Raw genomic sequence first — 17,821 nt, forward strand, 5'->3', positions numbered from 1 at the left:
GTATGAATATACAGAATGTCACATTTCACTGGGCATTCACCTACAGAAAAAGCTAAAATATATACAGATGCATGATTTAAAAAATATCTTGCATATTTTAGGGTAAGAAACACGATCTTCAGCTGCAGTATTCTTTCTATAAATGCTAACAGTCATTCCAGTCCCTTTCTAATGATCCGGATGCAGAGTTACACTTAAGGGCAAACCGATTGAAATAAATGGGACTTGAAAAAGTTCACGCTAAAGGAATTCCACCAATTATTCCAATGAATTAACTTTTAACCTATGACTCAGAGTAATTACTGACTCGGTATCAGCATCACGTTGGATAGCAAGATGGTCGACATAAATAAAATAAAATGAAATAAAATATTGTTCCAAAACATACCTTGCATCACAAAAAAGTTTGTCTCACCACTTTCCTCTCTTGTCTTTCTTCTTAGGTCCTTAACCCCACCATTCCCTGTCCCCACTTTTGCAAGAGAGATTAATCTGAGTGTGTGAGTGAGCCAGGGTCTTCAGGGAGTCTCATGATAAGTGTGAATTTGAACTTGATGTCTGCATTTGGAGTAGAATTTAACAATTTAACCCCATCTTTAACAATTTAACCCCATCTTCTGGGGGAGCTGAATTGCAGCTACATCTGTCAGTATATGCCAGAGCTCAGGAATTCTGGGACTTGAAGTTCACGAGTCATAAAATTGCTGAGGTTGCCTACTCCTGGTATATGCATTGGGAGGATGCCAGGCTAGAAAGGACTCTGTGCATGTCTATATATCTGTGTGCACCTTCAAGTCAATGTTGACTCCTGGCAATTGCCTGGATGAGTCCTTGAAAGTTTTCTAGGCAAGATTTCAGAAGGGGATTGCCATTGCCTCATTCTTCCTAGAGCTAAGAGAGACTAGCCAAGGTCATCCTGTCGACCCTGGACCTAAGATAGGATTAGAACTCATGGTCTTCAGGTTTCTAGCCTGGTGCTTTAATCTCTTGACCCAACTGATTCGCTTTTTAGTTGGGAGGATTACTAATCAGTTATGGTGTAAGATGTAGATTTTAGTGGATAATACACACAACTAGTTACGCCATACCATTGGAGCTCCTTGGAGTTGCGTCAAAAGAAGAGTTCTCTACCTGGGAATCTCCTGGCTCCAGGGTTTTGAGTACCTTCTTTGAGACTTCCTCCTTTCTTTAGTCTCTTCCCTGGTTTCTTCTTTCCACCGCCTGCAGAATGACTCCCCCCCACTTTTTTTAATATTTACAGAAGGCTGATGGGACTTGTAATACCAGCTTCAAGACAACAAAGACACGAGAACAAGTTTTCCAGGTTTTTGTGGAATTCATTAAGGGAAACACAACTATATTGGTAAGCTAAGCATGGAAGTTTGGGATGACAGTTTTAATTCTTGATGAGGGCTTGCTGACGAAGAGGAATTGCCCAAACAGGTGTGGGGTTTTTGTGGATGATTTTTGTGGATGAGCCGGGATGCCATTATTACCATCAAAAGAGATCTTAAGAATTTGTTTAAAAAAGTCTCTTTGGATTTTTCTTTCAAATCAGAGTCCCAAATGTGCTTTTTCATGAGGCAACTGGGCTTTCTTTTTTCTTTCTTTCTTTCTTCCTTGGAAGACATTTTGCTTCTCATCCAAGAAGCTTCTTCAGCTCTGACTGGATGGTGGGGAATGGAAGGATTTATATATGAAATTTACAGAAACCGCCCCCCCCCAGATATCAGTATTTACATTTTGATTCTTACCACCCATTGGAGCACAAAATGGGAGTTATAAGAACCCTACACCACCGAGCTGAAGGTCTGTCTACTAGCAAAGATGGAAAAGAAAATAAAAAAAAAACTAAAACACATCAAGGAAGCCCTCAGAATTTGTGGCTATCCCAAGTAGGCATTCATCAAATGCCAAAAAAGACCCCTAAGGAACTCCTCCATAACAGACAAAGAAGAAAAGAATAAATGAAGCAATGTAGTCATTCCATACGTTGCAGGAATATCGGAAAAGCTCAGAAGGATCTTCAGCCAACACAACATACGTGCACACTTCAAATCCAAGAATACACTAAGGCAGAAGCTTGTCCACCCCAAGGACAAAACACCCAGACTGAAACTGAGCAACATGGCATATGCAGTACAGTGCAGTGAGCCATGTGCTGATCTGTACATTGGGGAAGCGAAACAACCACTTCATAAATGAATGGCGCAACATAGCAGAACAAACCCATCAGGACAAGATTCAGCAGCCCATCTGCATTTGAAAGACAAAGACCACTCTATCGAAGACAGCAAAGTCCACATTTTGTACAGAGAGGACCGCTGGTTTGAAAGAGGGGGTCAAAGAGGCCATCTATGTCAAAATTGAACGGCCTTCTCTCAACAGAGGGGGAGAGATACGACTTCTTCCATCTTCAGTCTACAACACGGTCCTTTCAGCAGTTCCAAGAAGGCACCACACCCATTTGCACTACTCAGGTGACCCTGATGACACAGATGAACCTCCAGGTGGCATCAATGACTCTCTAAAAGAATGCAAATGTCCAGCTGTCTGCAAGGAGTATAAATCCTTGCATTCCCCACCATCCAGTCAGAGCTGAAGAAGCTTCTTGGATGAGAAGCAAAACATCTTCAAAGAAAAAAAGAAAGAAATAGAGATTTAGAGAGAGAGAGAGAGAAAGAAAAGAAAGAGGAAAGAGAAAGAAAAGAAAAAGGAAAGAGAAAGAAAGAAGAAAGAAAGAGAAAGAAAGAAAGAAAAAAAAGAAAAAGAAAGAAAGAAAGAAAGAAAGAAAGAAAGAAAGAAAGAAAGAAAGAAAGAAAGAAAGAAAGAAAGAAAGAAAGAAAGAAAGAAAGAGCACTTTTGGGTCAACCATGACCTGGATGACTGAGAATCTCCATAGATTTTTAAATCAGTGTTGTATCAGGGTGGAATGTAGTGGTCTGGTATGTCCCAGATGCCGGCAATAAGAGAGATGCTGCCAAAGATGGAGAGCAGGTTCAGCAGTATATTGATTACACTCAGTATGGCCCCTTGCTAACTGAAGCTGGCAGGTGGGAAAAGAGATGATAGAAATAGAATATAGGGATTGGCAGGGTGGACATTCTGTTATAGTTTTCTGTCAACTCTAGGATGGGTAGCAAATACTTCAACTCAGCAGTCAGGAATTAGGTTTCTGCAAGATTGTTGGTAGACTATATCTCAGATGGCTCAACGACAATATAATTTCTGATTCTCTCCCCCCTCCCCCCACACTATTGTGTTAATCTTCCTTTTGCCTATGTGGCAGAAATAGTTTTAAATGATTCACTGCTTCTGTTCTATTTTGGACAGAAAAAATATTTAAAGCGTCTGTATGAAATTCGTGGCATCCTTGAGTCTTCAGTCTTCTTTAAACAACACGAGGTGAGTTGCTCTGATTGCTCTAGTAAGTAGTGGTATATTTAATTAAACATGCATGCACACACACACACACACACATATATATATATATATGTATATATGTATATATGTATATATGTATATATATATATATAATCTGCTTCTATTCAATAATTGCAAGAAATTTTAAATACAAATGTGCTAAAATGTAACATGAAGGCCATCTAGTTCCTGTGCCTTTTTCCAATACAAGACCTCTCTTTCTGTGAATCAGCCTGAAACCAAATTATGATGCAGTTTAGGAAAAAAAAACCTGGGAATGGCATGCTGAAACAATGAATAGCCAAGCCTTGTTGCTTGTTAAAAAAGATGTCTGATACATATGCAAGGAATCCAAATTTCTGGGCCAATTCAAGAATCTCTTAATGGCTGGGGCTTCAAAAATTGAAATGTATGCCCGAATAAGCTTCCTTGTATCTAATATCAAAAACAAAACATTGAAAGATCTCTCTTGCCTTCAACCCATTGCTTTCAACATTATTGGTTGTGGAGTCCCCATTATTTAAATTTGGTTTCATAGTTAGTTGTATTGTTTCTCTGGTGGGCTATGATTTCTTTTTCTACAGGGTGGGTGTTTTTTAATTTGTAAGTTGCTAAGAAGTTGGATAAATTGGATAAATCAATCCCACAAAATCCAGTTTTCTCTCGAGACAAGTCTTTGTTGGACAGACCATGTAGAACAGGGGTGTCAAAACTGCCGTCCCATGGGCCGGACGCGTCATCCGGAAGCCGCGCCCACCCTATTGCCGGCAATGGCAAAACTCCTGATACGTTGTGCGATGTCACGTGACGTCACGAGTTTGAAATGTCTGATGTAGAACATTTGTGGGTTTTATTAGTCAAAGGAGATTGTAATGCACACATTTCTTTATAAAGTGGTAGTGTGCTGGTTCTAACTATATGAAGAATGGAATCACCATCAGCCAATATTATGTGTAACAGGTTTCAGGAAATATAATAAATCAGCTTTTGGTCTTCATCTCTGTCTCTCTCTATTTTCTGTAGGTAATTGGAAGTTCACTATTGTTTGTGCACGACGAAAGTGAACATGCCAATGTGTGGCTCATTGATTTTGGAAAGACTACCTTTCTTCCAGATGGCCAAACCTTGGACCACAGGATTCCTTGGCAAGAAGGGAACCGGGAAGATGGATATTTATTTGGACTGGACAATTTAATTGATATCTTAGAAAGTATGTTGGAGAGATGAGAAATACTAACTTGAAGTTGCTAACTTTTCTAGAATTGCTCCCTCCGAAGACTTTTAAAATTCTTCCAGGACTCTGGGGGGGTCCAGAACATGGAATACTCCAGCAAAAAAAGATGTAATTCCTAACAAACCATGAAACCTAAACAGTTCAGAAGCTAATTTTGAATGCACCAAGCAAACATAAGATTTATGCAAGAAATAGGATGATGGTGAACATTTAGATGATGACCAGAACATTTGCTTACATATGAACCAACTAATTCAGTATTGTTGTTTATTGACCTTGGGCTTAGAGTAAAATATATATATATATATATCAGAGCTCCTCTTCAAAGAAGAAATCTTCAAAACTAACAAGCAGGTTTCCCTCCTTTCTCCAGTGTTTACAGTGTAAATATTTCCGTGTTCACAAATGTGCAACACATCTTGGAACTTGGTGCAGAATATATAGATTCATAGTTTTCCTTTTTTTAAAAAAAACACAAATACTTTAGTTTCTATTCTTGTACAGAAAAAAAATGAAAATATGCACAGAATGCTGCTGAAGCTTCAGAAACCAAATGGCATCTCACAGACAATGCAAGCGTTTATTCTTGATCCTATCCACACAGTGTCTAACTTTCTCTTTCTTTGCTAGGCCAGATTTCCTTTGAATTAGTTTTTTTCCCCTTCCTGACCCTCCAAAAATATTATGCACTTTGTCAATACAGCTGCCCCTTCTAAATATTGCATACCAAATTAACCTGTTTAACTTGCTCACATATATGTATAGATTGATTTTTAAATTGCCATATATAAAGAACTCTGGGTATAATTGACATCAGATCAATTCATGCAAAGGACATGAATTGGTATATTTTTTCTGTTTCAGATGTAGGCTTGAGTGAGTATCTGTCTCTGTGTGATTGATTTTCTATGGTAGAGATGCTTAACAATTGTAAAAGCTAAAACTTTGGTTCTCATCTAAAGATTTTGGTTCCCATCTAATTGCATTAAATGTCTCTAATTGCTAACATGTTTAAAGATAACCAGAGACTGATTTTAAGGCTCCTAAATTTAAGATTCCTGTAATCCAAGAGATGGTAGAGTCAAAGAAGAGCCGTGTATTTTGAGATATTTAGCTTCAGGATAAATTCAGTGACTTTGGTGTGTGTGAATACAGAAGTGACACCTAATCAATCACTATGTATTTGAATGCTTGTGGGATCCTACTTTAATGCCTCAGTTTATGAAATGAAACAATTATTACTTTATCTAGTTGACACAGACTTTTTTCACATCCAAGGACTAAACCTTCAGCCTTGTTACCCAGTGATAAAACAGTTTAATCACAAAGTGGCTTCCTCACTTTGCATTTCTGTGTGGGTCTACTAGCAGGCTTGTGCGAGATATAAGGGAAAAACGATCAAGCAGGATGTTTGGGAGTGTGTGCGTTTCAGGTTTTTGATGCCTAGGCTTTGTGTTAAAAATCCACTCAATAGATCAGTTAAATCTGGTACATTTAATTGTTTGGATAAGGAAGTGAATGTAACAAAAGAGAAACTTTGCAATATTAATTCCTGATTCTTGTGATTTGTGGAAGGCTTAAAGTCACACTGATCAGTGATTATGTGACTTAACATTTTTGCCCTATGCTATTATGATTCAAGGCTTTGGGTGTGCTTGCTTGGCATTCTCTTAGGTCCTATAGCAAACCTGAAGGTATCTTCTGTCAATAACAGAGGAATAAAAAATAGTCCTTATGTATCCGTTGGGTGACCATCATACATACCTCTGTGGCTCCATTTCTATGACCATCTCTGCAATTCCATAGCATGTTAGGGTCATCTTAAGGGCTAGAGCTGCCAAAATACTTTTCAGCTTTTCATATATTTTAGGCTAATTTTCATTTGACATAGTATTTAATTACCTTTTTCTCCATAGAACAGTAAGAGGAAAGCTTTCTCATCCTTAGTGAAGTGGGCAAGGTTGAAAATGTGACCCACTTTTCCGGTTTTGGAGTGAAATGGCATCTGCTTCTCCCCTTAAAGTCCGACGACTTTAGGGGGAAAAAATTATACTTTCCTGATGTTTTGGTTGGTGCAGGAGAGCATATTAAGGGGAAACATTAAATTTAAAAAATGAGCTAAAAATTCAGCCTCACACACTTTGAGAGATTCTGGAGACTGCACATTAAATGCTAAGAGCACTTGTGTTTTCTCCACTCTTCCTATGTAGACAGTCTGATGAGCATTAATTTAAAAAAAAATGACCTGCCATTTGCTTGTCAGTTTCAGCAGATTCACAAATTAGTTTCAGTCACTCCAGTTCTTTCATCTCCATGTCTCTTTTGGTCTAATTGCAGAATGGATGAGATGATATAAACATTTTGCTATTTCATGCTGAAACCCTCCCCCACAAAAAAAGTAGAAGGCTCTGATGTACACTAAAAAGCAGATAAATAAAATAAATCCTCACTTATTTATAGATAAGTTCTTGACAAATAAATTGAAGCTGTCCAGACAATACCACCACTATTTTGTTGAAGAATTCAAAATTGGTGTTCACAGTTTTAAACTTTCATAGCAACCCCTGAGTGTAATGTGAAAATCTTCTGAAATAACTAATTTTAAATTAAACTTGTAATTGCCAGATTTTTTAAAAATGGTTACTAAATATATTTTTATATATGTAGTTTATTTTTTAACAAATAGATCTTACAAAGTCAATACAGGATTAGATGGGTGTAGCATTTTGTATGATAATTAGACACGGGATTGGAAATTATGATTTGGAACAAAATTATATACAAAATGTATTTCAGCCCAAAGGTTCTTTTGAGGGTTTTTTTTAAAAATGAAAACAACTCATTTATATATTGCTGCTGCTTATACATGTTGAGAAAGAGGTCAGAACACCAGAAAGTTTTATAATAAACTTTGTTTGTGACCTTCCATTCCATTTTCAAAGCATTCCAAGCCTGCCCTTTCTCCAAAGCACCTGAACCTGTTCCATCATGAGCCCATGAGGCAGGAGCATGGCAGGCAGCTGCTCTCCAATTGTGGAGTGATTATGTGACTTAACATTTTTGCCCTATGCTATTATGATTCAAGGCTTTGGGTGTGCTTGAAATAAATGAATAAAATCTGCCTTTTAGCTGCCTCTGGGAAAAAATGGCAGTCCGGACTTGGGAATTTTGTTGTTTGAAATGCATCCCAGACAGATTGTACGTCAAGGGCATGTCCGGATTCAGCTATGCTGTAACACTATAATGAGGTTGGAATTCATGGAACTAGATGGCAAAAGTGGCTTGGGAATAATTTTGTTTTCAATTTCTTTAGGGTTTTCCAAATGATGGATTGTTAGAGGGGTATGCAGATGGTATCTTGGTGCACTCCAGGTGTTTTAAGATTATGCATTTTAACATTCTTGGTTAATTCCAGGCAAGATTGAAAACATCTGTGGTCACTATATTACCAATTCCTAGTAGAGGTTTCAAGGGAAGAGTTTAAAATAGAGTCTTGTCAAATTTCATCTTGAGTGTCATGGTAGATAACACTATAAAGGCAAGCAGAAGAAGTCTCCATAGATCCACCTTTCCCCCCAGAAAATGTTTTAGTTAACCTCTGGTTTTGGTCTTGGAAGTTTAGAAATACTTGTGTATTTCTCTATAGTTATATATAGAGAATATCCTCTTCCTAAGATATTATATAAATTTTGCATCTGGTAGTCTCTTACCTGTTGTCTGTTCAAAGGCTTCCTGAGTTTCTGTTGCCTTCTGCTATTTTATTTTCATCCTCATGCTAGGTTGCCTCTCCTTCTTAGATCTGATAGACAATCTGTAATTTCTGACTAGTTATTGCTCAGGTTATAGACATAAAAATACACAAAGGATAGACTTTGTTTTTTCCAATTTCGCCTCTTTGTATCCCGATCTTTCCAAGCTCTCTGTGGTAGGATTGGCTTACCATATTTGATCATAATTATTTTTGTGCCTTTTGCCTGTTTTATTAAAATGTGGTCTTTAGGACTATCTAAGAGAAACAAATAGTTCTTAAAAAGATCCTAATCAAGGAAATTTTATGAAATATGTTTTGGTTTCCCATCCCCTTTTAAAAGAAATGGTTGCCATAAGTTTCAATGAGGAAAATGACACACTGAAAAATACTTCAAATTCAGTGCCACAAACATTTCTCTCTCCTTACACCTTCCAAGAAATATTTCTCTATATTTTTAAAAAGTAACTGAGACATGCTTTTCACACAGGTGTGTGAGAGACTCAATATGTTGTAATGCATTTACTTAAGAGTTGAAAAGAAAAATGCAGTATAGAGAATGGGAAATAATTTTCTACTACAATCCATTGAGAATTTAGAATTGTGGATTTTAAATGGAAAAAGGTATATTCAAACTGGATCCTCTCCTGCTGAATTCTTTGAGTCATTAATGATGAGAAATTATGTTCTCGGATAGCCAGGTTGACTTTAACTACAAGTCTAGTTTTATTACTACTAGCATAAAAATATTTTTCATTTATAAACAATGTGCAAAACACTACACTGCGAAGAATTTGGGTGTCCTAATTGTATGGGTTTAAGAACTTGGTAGTCAAGATGTGCTATAACAAATAAATATAATTAAAAATATGTTCATTAAACTTTTATATTACATGTCCTCTTATTACTTGATATCTTGTCTCTTTCTTTACTGGGGACAGATGAATGTCAAAAAAGATAAATGCATGCACAGTAGTAGTATTCAAAAAACAAAGGATCTATGGGATTCACAATATTTTCCTCAGACCCATAGTAGAGAAGGAAGAATTGTATTAATTATTAGTGGATATACTATTGTACAAGATTTGTTTTAAATGAAATAATATATTGCCACTGATATAAGTGGTGGGAAGAGGAACTGTAAGAAGGAAGTGTTACAGTGATCCTGAAATTCTAAAACTCTTATCAGAAGCACAAGAGAGATTCTCTTGTTTTGTTTCCTCTTTTTTTCTTGAAAACAACACTCCTTATCCTTAGAAGGAAAAAAATATGCATTGTGACCAGCATATTAGTTGATCTAACCTTTCCCCTATAAGAATGTGGGGGTGCTAAGAAGAGTGTTGGAAACTGCACATGCTCTGCTTTTGGGCGGAGATTGAGCTTTCCCTTTCTTGGAATGAGGTGGGATGATAAGAGCAAATCTGACATATCGGCGTATCTTCCCAACAGTCTGCAGTGGAAAAAATTCCCTCCCACCCTTCTGGCATAGTTAAAAATGATATCCTGAAGCACCAGGCCAATCTGGAGGACATATGCAAGATACATTGCCTGGCCTAGGCCAATGCTGGAGGTCCCCAAGACCTCAAGGGTCCCACAAGGTCAAGTTTATATGCCATCTTATGTGGAAAAATAATGAAATATTAAAGTCCCCTCAAACAATTGTGAGAAGCAGTAGCAATAGTGAATGTGTCAACTCTAATTTTTAAATATCACCCATACAAACAAAATCTCTTCAGGTGTTCTCCATAATTTTTAAAACTGGGAAGATGTCACGAGAGGAAAAAAGCTTAGAAAATGGTCTAGGCAAAAGGGATTGACGTGTTTTTTCAAGTCCACGTTGGGATGACATTCAAGAAGCGAGTCAGGCATGTGGCTTCCTAATTCGCTGAACTAGAAGGAGGAGGAGGTACAAAACAATTGTCTTGCAAGTTTCTGTTTTTATAGCCAATAAAAGCAGTTTTAATATGCCTGTGGAGTTGACTTCCTGGTTTACTTTTGGGGATGACAGCATCACCCATATTTTCTAAAAATGTCAATGTAAGCTGCTATGGGGACTGATGAACTGAGTTCTCATTAACATATCCTGACTGCAAATAGGCACAGCTAATAAGATGGTTTCAATAATATTTTTTTCTTTTTGAAGTGATGGGAAATGTTATGTGGAGTGAATAAGGGAGTGGCATTTTCTTTCTTAAAACAATGAAATAATAAACATTTGTGACTCAGCAATCCCATTCTTCAGTTGTAACATAATGCCAAGATACACTCTGAAATACCTGTGTGTCCTAGTGATGCAACTGAAAGGATTTATCTTTTTACAATTACTTTTATTGTATCAGTAAAAAGCAATGAAAGCATATAGTACTGTTCCATGCATTGTAGGGGGATTGATCCTGCTGTTTCCAAACAGCAATTTGGTTTATCTCAGAGGAATCTCATTTAAATTAAGCTTAATGTCATAAGTAACATAGCTGTTCTGTTCTAAACATAACTAGAGGGTATTCCAGATAAGGCTTTTATTGCACAATAATCTTGCCTTAGCATGGAATTTTATGAGGAGTCAATCTCTTTTTCCATTTATAATCCTCTGATCCTACACATACTGCTACCGTTATAGTAATTATAGCGAAGGCAAATATACGTGTCCCAGGATGTTGCAGGATCCAATATGGGTTGATCAGTGGGACCAGAGATTTTAGTCTTCTGCACTTTTGGACTTGTGTGGAGCCCCCATCCTCAAGGAACTTCTCTTTCACCATAATGTGTGACACATTCTGACGAGAGAGAAGTTCCCTGAGGATAGGGACTCCAACACAAGTCCAAAAGCTCGGAAGACTAAACCTCTTGTCCCGGTGACCAACCCAGATTGGATCTTGCAATTACAGAGATGCCTCAACAGACCTGAATCTGGAATTGACTCTACATCTGTTGAGAAATTACAATTTTGGGGGAGTATTTTATCCTTTGGCATTCATGAGAAATAGTTCTGAATAATAAAGACTAAAGAGTTCTTATTAGGCTGCCTTTATATCTCTTACAGGGACGCGGTGGCTCAGTGGGTTAGGACGCTGAGCTTGTCGATCAGAAGGTCGGCAGTTTGGCGGGTCGAATCCCGAGTGCCGCGTAACAGAGTGAGCGCCTGTTACTCGTCCCAGCTTCTGCCCACCTAGCAGTTCGAAAGCACGTAAAAATGCAAGTAGAAAAATAGGGACCACTCCGGTGGGAAGGTAACAGCGTTCCGTGCGCCTTTGGCGTCTAGTCATGCCGGCCACATGACCACGGAGACGTCCTCGGACAAACGCTGGCTCTTCGGCTATGAAACGGAGATGAGCACCGGACCCTAGAGTCGGAAACGACTAGCACGCATGTGCGGGGGAACCTTTACCTTTACCTTATATCTCTTACATGTAGATGTATACCTTAATATGATTTAAAGTTGCATAGAAGCATGACCATAAAGGGTAAGATGGCAAATAGCATTCCCATGCTTAAAGATAATCACAGATCCTCAGTACAAAAACGAAAAGGATGAAGTAATAAGTAATTCTTTTCTAGACTACCGCAGAAAAGGAATGCCGGAACAGGATGATAGATCAAATTATGCCTGGATCAAAGTAAACTATTAAGATAGCACTGCAAGCCATAACAAGTAGTGAGAAAGTAAGAAGTGCAACTAGGATCTTGGGATCCGGTGAGAAGTTGTATAACTATAGATTATAGAGATACAAAGTAAAAGCACTGTACACTAACAGTAAGGACTTTATTTTTCTAAAACAGTGGTATTAAATATCTTTGGGAAATGTTTCTTAATATTTAATTTTGCTAAATAAAGTTCTAACAGTGGTCTTCTAGAACAGTTTCTGCCCTTGCTGCGCCAAACCAATGAATTACTTAGGTCTTACTTCATGATTCCCATGTTTTGGGGGTTAAAAATCTTTGGGAGTTTGTGGAAAGAAGTCCATTACTGCCAAAAAGGCAGATATTGTGATTAAAATGACATGCAAACATAACATATACCTATTAATTGCCCATTACACCAAACTCTTAAGACAAGAATATGCTGGTGTAAGCTTTCACAGCCAGTATCTCTTGAGCAGTGTTGGGTTTCAAGGTTTAGTAAGTGTGATCTAGACAATTTCCTGATGTTTCACTTGGACTTGTGGCTGGCATCTTCAGAGACAAGGTGGTCTGTGTACCCTCTGAAATTCCCAGCCAGAGTTGCCGCTGAAACATCAGGAAATCTATTATCTTCTAGACCATGGTCACTAAACCAAGTCCAAGAGAAAAGCTTAGCTAAGCTCAAGAACTGATAACAATAGAACAATACTGAACATCTTCTGAAGACTTTATCTTTCACCTGGAGAACCCTAAGGTAACAGATACAGAAAGGCTGATTCTAAAAAAGAGTAAAGTATGTAGCCTTGAACAAGTTTCTTGAACATCTATTCAGTTTATACATCAGGTAGAAGAACATACTGGACAGAGTCTTCTGAATCCATTGACAGCTCTAAACTGTGTATTAATTCCCTGCAGTGAAAGATACTTAGGTTATAAGTTACCTTGTGTAAAATAGAAATGTATCCATGAAAGGGGTTTTCCTATAAAGATTTATGATTTAAAGAGTTACATTGCTTAATAAATTCATGCTGCTTCTAAATGTCCTTTTCTGTTCCCCAACCCTGTACTTGAACTTGCTAATAATAAGCTTAAATCATAACTCCTTAATTTTCAAGAATGTTGCTGGCATTTGATCTGGAATTTTATTCTTTAATAGCACCAACAGCTATTAGAGGATAAAATTTGAGACAAAGGTTACTTAATAAGGCAAAATTGTCCTGAAAATTAAAATGCTTTTTTGTTGATGCTGTTTGAAGCATCTAACTTGGCTATGGTTCACCTTCAAAGAGTTTACATTATTATACGTGTATTCCTACAAAAAAGGATCTGTACTGAAGCATGAGCTGCTACTATTGAACACAGACTGCTTGTACATTAGAGGTGTCTTGTGTGGTCCATTAAAAGCATATAGTCCACTGTGCTATAACTAATGAGGAATATTTCTGAGACCTAAGTTGGGCTTTCTGAAGCAAAACCATTTTCAGTAATGAAAAGGAAGGCATCAGCTCTGTTTGCCCCTTCACACTCCTTTTGTTTGTTTTCTGTGCTTTTTCTGCAGAAAACAGACAATTTCTGTACTTCCCTAATGCTAGCTTTTTTTGTTACCATTCATTTTGGGCCTTGGTGCCTTAAGTAAACTAAATATATTTAATTTCCCATACAGTGTTACGATAAATCAGTTGGAAAGTACAATAATTTACAGACCACTGGTCTAAACCAGTAATTATTGGTTTTGCCATTTCTTATATATTCTATTTTATGATACAGATCATTTTTATTAGAGGTGATTGGGTATGACCATTTCCAGCTAAATCCTGAACCATTGTAACAAGGACATCGTTTCTTTCTGTAACCACAAATTTAATAGATTGGAACCAATGTTACATTTTGAACTGCTTCATTGGGCATTCATAGGAAAGAAGGATATTAATCCACCTAATTTAAGAATAGGGATGGAGGATATTTTAATTGCTCTTCCACCTGTATCCATAGTTGAAGGTATGATTCTTCAGCATCCTGTTATATAGGAGTAACATTCAGATCATCAGACAAGGAGAGGCCAGAATCTCTCTCCCTTGAGGTTTTCTCCGTCTTGAAAACAAGCTTGCTATCCCTGTGTAGGCTTCCGCTCCTCATGACTGTGGCTGGCTCTGCAGCCAAAGGTGAAGGGTGACCTATTTCATAGCAGAGGTCATCATAAGCATAATTCACATTGCCACAAGGGAAATTCTGCAGCTTCACCAGTTCAATCCCGCCCATATCAATGTGAGGGGAATGGTTCTGACTTGGAGACGAAGGTGATGCCCGAGAACTAGGGGAGGGACTATAATTCCCATCAAATCCTGAATCTTCTCGCTCTTGCATTGTGTTGAGTTTAGAGCTGGGACTGGATTGGCAATTATTCTCCATGACCCAGGATCCGTATGTTGGGTTCCAAAGGTTTTTGGTTTTGTTCTTCAACTTATGTGCTGGTTGACTTGTGGAATCCAGATTCTGGGTTAAGACTGGCTGAGCCCGAGCCCCACTGCTGGAACAGTTGAAATGTGATAAGCTTGGTCCTCTTGCTCTCCAGTTACTAAGGTTCTCCACTAATAACTCTTGGGGACATTGTCCATATTTGTTCCCAGAATCATGTTCTTCAAATGCTTGGTGGTTTATCTGAGGGCACTGATTCCCAAGCAAAGGAACTATCCCTGTGTTGCTATTTGGATGTAGCACAGTGCTTCCTTCATCCTCAGGTGTGGGGCTGCATTCAATGGGTAATTCAGTATGGATCACATCGGGGTCCTAAAAGACAAACCAAGATGTTGGATTTCTTGTACTACTCTTCGTTAAAGTACTTAGCTGACACTCTCTCTCAGAGTTGTACAAGACCAAACTGGTTTAGCGGCAGGAAGGACAAGGGAGACGCGTCTTCGTTAACAGGTTTATTTAGTCAGCCCGGACGACGGGAACGGTAAAACAGCATGCTTATATAGGTAGCTGTCTATCGGGACAGCAAATCAGCTGGGCGCATTTTCCCTCCAAAACAGGGGGCCAATCAGTCAGCTGTTAGGGCAGAAATTTCCCCAGCGACAGCGCTTAGCAGGTAACTAGGCAGGGAATCCTGTCAGCTGGTTTTGGCGGGCGGCCGGTGTTTGACAGCTTGTCGCCGCGACTGCGCATGCGCCAACTTTGACAGCTCGCGGCGGCCGCCGGGGGTTGCCGCGAGTTTGACAGATGAGTGGTGAATGCGCATGCGTCAGTATTTGACAGCTCGCGGCTGCCGCTGTGGGATAGCCGCGGTTTTGACAGTTCGCGGCTGTGTGCGCATGCGCGGCGTTTGACAGCTGTCAAACGGCCGCGTGTGCTTGCGGGAGCGTCTGCGCATGTGTCAGATTTGACAGCTGTCAGTGCGGCCGCGTAAATGCGGCCTATGACAGCTGTCATTATGGTTTGCAGAACATTGCACCCCTTTCCCCCCCCCTTGAACTGAACAAGGTAATTATTTTTAACTTTTAACAGTGTTAGAACTTGTTGGCGCATTCCCGGCCCATTCGAAGTCCAGTAAGTATGCTGGCGGCCTTTTTTGTCGTGTGGATCTGCGAGGTGACGGTTTCTCCATTGTTGCGGGGGCTTCCTCGGGAGGAAGGTCGGCTGGATCGGGGACATTCTCTGGGTGAACGGTGCTGGGGGGTGCAGGATCTTCCGCCGCTGTTTCTGGCGTGGAGGTGTTGGGGGGTGACCTGGGTCGGAGTTGATCTGCATGTCTCCGTAGTGTGAGTCCCGAGCCAGCATTGATGGTGTATGACAGGGGCCCGGTTTGATCGAGAACCACCCCCTGGGTCCATTTATCCCTTCCCCCATAATTTCGGGCCCAGACATTTTGTCCCTTAGAGAATGTTTTGTGTGGCAAGTTGTTGGTTTTTTCGGCCGCTGGTCTGTCTGGGTGCAGTCTGTCAAGTCGAGTGACCAGTCGGCGACCCCATCTTAGTTCCGCTGGGGATTTACCGGTGGTTGACACGGGAGTGGAGTGGTGAGCGAGGAGGAAGCGGGCGAGTCGACGGTGCCAGTTCCCGACGATCATTCTGCGCAGAGAGTCTTTGGTGGTCTTTACCATGACCTCTGCGAGGCCATTGCTGGACGGGTGGAACGGAGCCGATGTTGCGTGTCTAATACAGTTCCTCCTCGTGAAGATCTGGAAATCACGGGAGGTAAATTGAGGTCCGTTGTCAGTGATTATGACATCTGGTAGACCGTGGGTGGCAAAAACTCCCCTTAAGGCTTGAATAGTGGCCTCTGATGTGGTGCTTGAAACCGGGAGAACCTCCAGCCATTTAGAGTAACTATCTACAATAATTAAAAATGTTTGTCCCTGGAACGGTCCTGCGTAATCGAGGTGGATGCGGGACCAAGGATTGGAAGTGGTTTCCCATTTGTGGACCGGGGCGTGTGGAGGGGAGGGTCTGGTTTGCTGGCAGAGATAGCAGCCGGCTACATGCTGCTCGATGTCCCTGTCTAAGGATGGCCACCAGATGTAGCTGCGTGCCAGAGCCTTCATTTTTGAGATGCCAGGGTGGCCCTCATGTAGTGTTTGGAGAACTTTTGCTCTGTGGCATGAGGGGATTATTACCCTGCAGCCCCAAAGGATGCAGCCTAAATGTGTTGAAAGCTCTTGTCTTTTTGCAAAATAAGGTTGGATGGAGGGTGAGGGGCAGGTTGATTGCCAACCTGATGTGACCCATGAGAGTACCCTGCTGAGGGTGGGGTCCCTGGTTGTGGCAAGTGCGATGTCTCTAGCTGTTACTGGGCATTCAGTGAGTTCTTGTATGGCCAGGACTTGGCCGGCTGGGGCTGGATCAGGGTCTATTTGGGGAAGTGGGAGCCTGCTAAGGCCGTCTGCGTGGGACATTTCCTTCCCAGGCTTGTAGATCAACTGATAGGAGTAGGCAGAGAGGAATGTCGTCCAGCGAAGCATTCGCGGGGATAAAATTTGCGGGGTTTGGCGGTCCCATGTGAATATGCCCAGGAGAGGTTTGTGGTCTGTATAGATTTTAAAGGGTCTGCCATAGAGGTAATCATGGAATTTTTTAATTCCAGCCACAATAGCCAGGGCTTCTTTATCTATTTGCGCGTAATTGCGCTCGGTTTTTGAAAGTGTCCTTGAGTAGTAAGCGATCGGGGCTTGCGTGCCATCGTTAAGGGAGTGGCTGAGGACTGCCCCGATGCCATAAGGGGAAGCATCGCAGGCGATGCATAGGGGTTTGGTTTCGTTGTAGTGCGATATGGTTGTATCGCTGGAAAGTAATTGTTTTAGCTGTTTAAAGCTGTCATTGTGAAGTGGAGTCCACTTCCAGGGGGCCCCTTTGTCCAGGAGCCTATGAAGGGGTTCTGCTATTGTGGCTTTTGCGGGTAGAAATGAATGGTAGAAATTTAGGAGCCCTAGGAATGCCTGGAGCTCCGTTCTATTTTTTGGGGGGGGTGCGGCTTGTATTGCCTGTATTTTTGCGTTGGTGGGGTGAATGCCCTTGCCGTCTATTTTGTACCCCAGGAATTCTGCGGAGGGCACTCCGATTGAACACTTCTCACGTTTTAATTTTAAACCAGCTGCGCGGAATCTCGAGAGGACTTCGTGCAGCCTGGTTGCTAGGGACTGGGTGGAATCGCCCGCGATGAGGACGTCGTCAAAATACGGGCAGACTCCGGGGATGCCTTTGAGGGTGCGCTCCATGACTTCCTGGAATATTCCAGGTGCCACGGAGATGCCAAATTGGAGGCGGTTCACCCTGAACGCCCCTCTGTGCGTCACTATGGTTTGG

General features: G+C 40.5%; 2 protein-coding genes across 2 annotated transcripts in view; one reads left to right on the forward strand and one right to left on the reverse strand.

Annotated features, from left to right (window-relative positions):
* The window catches only part of ITPKA (inositol-trisphosphate 3-kinase A), a 59,617-nt gene extending 50,325 nt beyond the window's left edge, over positions 1 to 9,292 (forward strand). Inside the window, exons 5-7 of the mRNA XM_081341759.1 lie at positions 1,262 to 1,363; positions 3,334 to 3,405; positions 4,447 to 9,292. Coding sequence (XP_081197885.1) covers positions 1,262 to 1,363; positions 3,334 to 3,405; positions 4,447 to 4,650 — 378 coding nt within the window. The 3' untranslated portion in view covers positions 4,651 to 9,292. The remainder of the gene's footprint in view (positions 1 to 1,261; positions 1,364 to 3,333; positions 3,406 to 4,446) is intronic.
* A 4,750-nt stretch (positions 9,293 to 14,042) lies between these two features.
* LTK (leukocyte receptor tyrosine kinase) overlaps positions 14,043 to 17,821 on the reverse strand; it is a gene marked incomplete at both ends in the record, with an annotated part of 140,197 nt that continues 136,418 nt past the window's right edge. The window contains one exon of the mRNA XM_081341750.1: positions 14,043 to 14,810. Coding sequence (XP_081197876.1) covers positions 14,043 to 14,810 — 768 coding nt within the window. The remainder of the gene's footprint in view (positions 14,811 to 17,821) is intronic.

Source organism: Vipera berus (assembly GCF_964194415.1).
Source record: "Vipera berus genome assembly, chromosome: 1".
NCBI classification, from domain to species: domain Eukaryota; kingdom Metazoa; phylum Chordata; class Lepidosauria; order Squamata; family Viperidae; genus Vipera; species Vipera berus.